Genomic DNA, 6,613 nt, shown 5'->3' on the forward strand with positions numbered 1-6,613 from the left:
GTTATTTCTGTGTTATTTCTGTGTTATTACTGTGCTATTACTGTGTTAGTCCTGAGTTATCAGTTATTTCTGTGTTATTTCTGTGTTATTACTGTGTTAATCCTGTATTATTCCTGTGTTATAATGCGTTATTACTGAATTATTACTGTTATTACTGTGTTAATCCTGTATTATTCCTGTGTTATAATGCGTTATTACTGAATTATTACTGTTATTACTGTGTTAATCCTGTATTATTCCTGTGTTATAATGCGTTATTACTGAATTATTACTGTTATTACTGTGTTAATCCTGTATTATTCCTGTGTTATAATGCGTTATTACTGAATTATTACTGTTATTACTGTGTTAATCCTGTATTATTCCTGTGTTATTTCTGTTATTACTGATTTATTCCTGTGTTATTTCTTAGTTATTACTGTGTTAATCCTGTGTCATTACTGTGTTATTACTAAATTAATCCTGTGTTCTTGCTGTGTTATTACTGTGTTATTCCTGTGTTATTCCTGCGTTATTACTGTGTTATTACTGTTATTACTGAGTTAATCCTGTTATTAATGTGTTATTTCTGTTGTCACTGTGTTATTCCTGTGTGATTTCTGTGTTATTACTGTGTTATTACTGAGTTATTCCTGTGTTATTAATGTGTTATTCCTGTGTTATTTCTGTTGTCACTGTTTTATTCCTTTGTTATTTCTGTGTTATTACAGTGTTATTACTTTGTTATTCCTGTGTTATTACTGTGTTATTCCTGAGTTATTTCTGTTATTACCATGTTATTCCTGTGTTAGTCCTACCTGCTGGTGATGGGAATGACCTGGTAAGTGCAGAGTGCCAGGCTCCGCTGAGAGCAGGCAGTGTCCTGATTGAGAATCATGTTCATCACGCCAAAGAGCTGCTCGATGCGCTAGTCCTGTCGCAGGTCCTCGCCACCCTTCACTAGAAACGGATAATCCCGCTCGTCATCTCCTCGAATGATGATGCGCTTCGGCCAACGAATAGATGTCATAACCTTTACCTAAGGTTGAGAAGATGAACTGTTACACACTGAAATAATCATCTCAAAATGACATCTTATAATAAGAACATTATTCCTCATACCCTTTCGTCAAAACCTGTGATATTTGCATGATATTCTGGCAAAGGCTTCGATTGGCCATCATATTGACCTTTAGAGGAAAAACCAGAGCCAGAGAACTTTAATGAAGTAATGAGAAACAAGTGACATTATATACAAAAATGTTCTGAACTTACCTGGTACCTCCAGTTCATTTTTGAGTGTTTCTGCTTTGAAGCTGCTAAGCCAGGGTGAATATTCCTTCATGTTCCCTGGTTCCTTTTGGAAACCTCTCATTGAGATAGCAAGGCGGTCCACCTGTTGAAGGAACTCATCTTTTCGCCTTTCATACAACTTGGACCCACCAGCACCAAGCAGCTTCTCTACTTCTTTACAGTATTTCTGCAACAAGCACATAAAATGTAACAGTAGAATAGAAGTATGTAAGAAATACAAAGAAACCAGCGAAGGCCTGACTAATGATCTCATTAGAGTTTTATTTCAATTAATCATGCAGCGCTAAGTATTCTAAGTTGTGAACCTGAATGAATTTTCTTCTGAAAGATCCAAATCCTGGAGACTTTGAATCACCAAGCATTCCAACCATTTCCTCATAGAGCTGCTTCATTTTCTTTTTGTCCAGGTCTGGTTTGTCCAGTTGATTCTTCATCTCATCCCACCAATCCTGCCAAACCATTACTTGAGAATCAAGACTACCACAATAGCACCATAAAAATGTCATGTCTCAGTAAGTTAAGGGTAACTTAGAATTACTGTGCCATAGCAGCACCACCTGAAACTGCAATCTGTTCAAGCAGCTTGAATGGGTCTGATATCTCAAAACTGGCATAACCAATGGATCTTTCAAGGAAAAATAATTTTGTACCTTGAAAAGCATTTCAGGGTTAGTAAGTTGCTGAAGGGCGTCTACAAACTCTTGGACGACACCACCTTTATCCAGTAATGACTTCAGCCTGGAACACAAACAACACATTGTCAGTATCAGGAAGGTCAAAGCCTCTTACACAGCTGCACAGTACTTTACATACTTTTCAACAAACTCCCGGTTCCTCTGACCACGCGCAGATTCCTCAAGGGTGTAGTTCTCACTGCTGATCATGTACGGGTAGATGAGGGCTTGTGGATAGCATTCAGCGATCTCCTCTATAACATGCTGAACTGCTGTCGCCTGTGGCTTGTCAAGCAGAGCCATCATTTGACTGATCCAGCCAATCAGCATCCAGCAAGGCACACTAACAACCTACCAGGACAAAAAAAAAAAAACATGAGAGAAGCAGCTTGCTCAGAAATTAATACTTCATGAAGAAGATGAAGGATCAAGCATCATTACATGATTCACCAAAGTAGTTGTTTATGGTGGCCTTGTACATTCAGATTTACCTTTTCTTCTAAAAATATCTAATCTCTAAATATTGATTTAACTAGTTTTGTAAAAAGATTTTGTTCAGCGCTTCCGGACACTCCGATTTCCGCTTTGCATCAGGCTTTATTTTGCCATAATGACTGGCTGACCCGTACTGTACATGAGCCCTAAAATCAAAGCAAATGATCTTCTCACACCTCTCTGACCATCAGGTCCTGGATCTCTGCAGGGTACAGTTCTACTAGCTGCAATAGACGAGGAAATTTGAGCCTGGCCTCATCCGAGTGGAGCTTCAATGTTTTCAACATCATCTTCACTACATGTCCAGGCAAGGACTGCAGTTTAGAACTGATTGCTAGAATCAAACATCAAAAGTGTTGTTATAAGCACATCAACTTCACCTGCAACCAGAGGCGGACAGTAACTAAGTACATTTACTTGAGTATTGTACTTAAGTACATTTTTTGAGTATCTGTACTTTACATTAGTATTATTGTTTCTGGGAACTCATGACTTTAACTTCACTACATTTGAAAGACAAATATTGTACTTTTCACTCCCCTACATTTCTATCAAGGTCCTCGAAGTAGAAAGTCGTTACTATGTAGCAGCTTTGAAAGTCAGTGGGTGATTCTTTTCTTCTCTAAAACGTGACTTTCTTTTTTTCAGACAGTTTATCAGTAATCACTCTTTTGGGGCTACATGAAGTGATTTCCCAGCATTTTTTGAACACTGACCAGTTGCAAATGTGATATTTATTTACAACAATTCAATAATAAGAAGTTAATATTGTGGTATATATTAGACACAATATTGTCTGATTTTGCTAAATTGTGTAAGTGAAAATATTACCTATAAAGCCACAGAAGAACTGTTGTGCGTCTCCTAATAAAACACAATAGGTGTTGGACTTGAAGCAGCACTGCACAGACCGTTCTGTGTGTGACATCAAAGTACAGCGAGAGCGATTAGACAGCATTTAAAATGTTTGTTTTGATGTCAAATAAGCCTTGCTGTTTTGCTTTTTTGTTAAAGCAGTGTTACTGTTATAAAGTTATACATCTACCGTTGTGTTGCTGGGTTTTAAAGCAGGTTTGAATTTTATTTATTTTTTCCTTATCACTCTGTATTTACAGGATTTCACTGTCCACTCTGTTCAAATGTGGATGAATGGCTACACATAGATGTGTGCACACACTGTCAGAACTGTGTGAGATCACTACCATCCTGCTTTTGTGGGGGTGGGTAGGGGTGTTCAATAATGTTTTTTGGTTTTGTTTTTTCCCCATAGGTTTTTAACATTTTAAAAGCTCTTTATTCCAAATATACTACAAGCTAGTCAGTGTATTCAGCAGGTGTAATGTATTCTAAGTTGCTTCAGAAGTATTGTAAGTATTACAAACAACAATAATAAAACAGTGCATTGACATAAAAAAGGAAATTTACTTTTGGTACTTAAGTACTTTTAAAAGCAAGTACTTCTGTACTTTTACTTAAGTAAAAATCTGTCTTTACAACTTTTACTTGTAATGGAGTAATGTTTGACCAGCAGTATCTGTACTTTCACTCAGGTAATGGAGTTGAGTACTTTGTCCGCCTCTGCCTGCAACCCAATACTTGGATGCATTGAATCACAAAAAGACATTATAAATCCTGTGAGACACTCATAGGGTGCTCTTCATTAGTTTTAACTTTCTACTAGAATTATGAGAACAGCTGGGTGCTGCACAGTTGCCTCACCCTCTTCTTTTTGTTCACTATCTCTTAGTCTTCGGTCACAAAAGTTGACCAAGGTCATGTAGGCCTCCACAATACCACGTGTGTTCACATGCTGCTGGCTGAAGGACTGCTCTTCCTCTTCTGCCTTACGTGCAGCACTTCGCAACATCTCCAGAGCCTGCATATGCAGACCCTCCACCACCTGAGCAGGAAAAAAACACCCAACAATTATCATGATTCAGATGTCATTAAAACAGCTTTTTAATAAATCTGTATAGATTAGCATTATTAATTTGTGCACAAACTGTAAGAATCTATCCTTGATACCAAAGAGTGCATAGGCTCCTACAGTACTTCAAGAGTAAGTAGTAGTGTATTTGCAACATGGTGCTGTTTCTTGCTCTTTTCATATCGAGGACATTAAAAATGTGCAGATTAAATGCAAAGCTAAACAGCTCTATATCAGCTTATTAAAAACATGACCAATTCTACAATAGCAATTACCTAATTGTGCTTTCAATAAACAATATATCCCAAAAAGCTACATTTAAATAACTCATTACCTGGGTGATGGATGAGGCCCCTGACAGTTGGAGAATCTTCTGTACTTTATCTTCCCCGAGAGTCTCCACAGCAGAAGGACTGCGATCCGCAGCTCTGGCCATGAGGTCATAGGTGGTGCCCAGAAGGATCTTCTGGTCACAGAGTATTCGAGCAGATGAGCCTTCACTCTGTCTACCAGCATCAACTGTAAAATAATGTGTCTACCATGAAAATCGCTCAATACTCTGGTATTACACTGGTAACCTAAACTTGTTTTCAGCAAAAATTCAATACTTGAAAAGTAAGCCTGGTTTAGGGGTTGAAATGATGTGTATTCTATATGACAGGGGATCATTCATACTCAGAAGTGGAACAGTCTTGAGCAAAGCATTAATCTTTTCAGCAGATCCAAGGCCAGCGCTTCTTCTGTGAGTAAAACGGCTGAAGCTGTGGACCCAGCGGACCAACCAGTCATCATCAGACTTTGCATCACGATGAAGTTCCGTCAACAGCTTGGATGCCACCAGAAAATTATTCTGTCAAACAATTTTAAACAGTTAGTTCACCTAAAAATGAAAATTCTGTCATTAATTACTCACCCTCATGTTGTTCCAAACCCGTAAGACCTTTGTTCATCTTCAGAACACAAATTAAGATATTTTTGAGAATACTTTTTGTGCACAAAGAAAAAAAAAAAAGACTTTATTCAACAATTTCTTCTCTTCCGTGTCAGTCTATGCGCGTTCATGAGAGTACCAAGACGTATGCGTGTGATGATGCTGTAGACTTAGAACCCGTAGAGCTGATGTAGAACCTGGATGCGCTGCGCCTTGTTTACAAGCAGAGGAATACACATGCATGCATTGTGGTACTTTGTGAACGTGCGTTGACTGACACGGAAGAGAAGAAATTGTTGAATAAAGTTGTTATTTTTGCCATTTTTGGGTGAACTATGCCTTTAACACATCATATTCAGCTTGCTCCTAATTCTTCTGTTTCTGTGGTTTAAACACAAAAATATGAGCTTAAGTGATTACTGATGTTGAAAACGATTATATGTTTATTCATTTTTCACCCTACAGAAGTAGAACGTAAGATACTAGGCACCAGCCCTGATATTTAGTAAATCCTGAGCACCTGTTTCCATGCACTGTCTGCCATTTGTAGTTTCATGTTGAACTTGCAGTTCTTCACCAGCACTCCAAGTTCCTCTCCACTCGCCTGCTCTGCACCATCCACCTCCATGCTGTTTTCAGGGGTGGAGGTCAGTCTCTCCAGAATCTTATCCAAGAAGAAACAACTAAAAACAGACGAAAACAAGGATGGGACATTTTCTCCACAATTAAGCTTTATAGCATTACAGACATTTCAAGGTGAACCAATTCTTCACATCAACAGTGCTAAGAAATCTGTATTCCCAGTAAGGTGTTGTAAATTAGCCGACTCACCGAGATGTGATGATGTCATCCCAAACATTCATGGGGTCCAGTTTAGCATCCGGATAGCGGCTGGTCCACAATCTGGTCATGAACTTCAGAGAACTCACTGAGACTGAGAAAAATCAGATACAGTTACAGTTTAAGGTGATGCGGTTACTGTGTAACCACACAACTAATACTGAGCAATATTAATTAACTACATGTACTTACTATAGGTAGGTATACTTAGGGTTACTTAGTTGTAATTTTGCATAATATTCTTTTATGACGATAGTAAGTACATGTAACATGTGACTCTGTCACATTAAAATTATTTAGTCTGCTGGAACCCCACAACATGGTTATAAACCATCAAGTGTTTACCCAACATTGAGAACAATTACTCACCCTCTCCTGAGATATAATTCAGGAAGTCTTGGATCTCTGTCAAAGCTTGAACAGATTGTAGCACATTCAGACGGCTGAGGTTCA

At 38.2% G+C, this 6,613-nt stretch overlaps 1 protein-coding gene across 1 annotated transcript in view; it reads right to left on the reverse strand.

The window, feature by feature from the left end:
* LOC107659432 (DNA-dependent protein kinase catalytic subunit-like) overlaps positions 1-6,613 on the reverse strand; it is a 41,633-nt gene that overhangs the window by 9,898 nt on the left and 25,122 nt on the right. The window contains 13 exon segments of the mRNA XM_016448380.1: positions 798-1,018; positions 1,102-1,169; positions 1,255-1,459; positions 1,599-1,742; positions 1,944-2,031; positions 2,107-2,318; positions 2,639-2,796; positions 4,182-4,362; positions 4,724-4,908; positions 5,065-5,239; positions 5,841-6,003; positions 6,152-6,254; positions 6,530-6,613. Of these exon segments, the coding sequence (XP_016303866.1) occupies positions 798-1,018; positions 1,102-1,169; positions 1,255-1,459; positions 1,599-1,742; positions 1,944-2,031; positions 2,107-2,318; positions 2,639-2,796; positions 4,182-4,362; positions 4,724-4,908; positions 5,065-5,239; positions 5,841-6,003; positions 6,152-6,254; positions 6,530-6,613 (1,987 nt within the window).

This window comes from Sinocyclocheilus anshuiensis, unplaced genomic scaffold (assembly GCF_001515605.1).
Source record: "Sinocyclocheilus anshuiensis isolate Anshui unplaced genomic scaffold, SAMN03320099.WGS_v1.1 scaffold815, whole genome shotgun sequence".
In the NCBI taxonomy this organism is placed as follows: Eukaryota; Metazoa; Chordata; class Actinopteri; order Cypriniformes; family Cyprinidae; genus Sinocyclocheilus; species Sinocyclocheilus anshuiensis.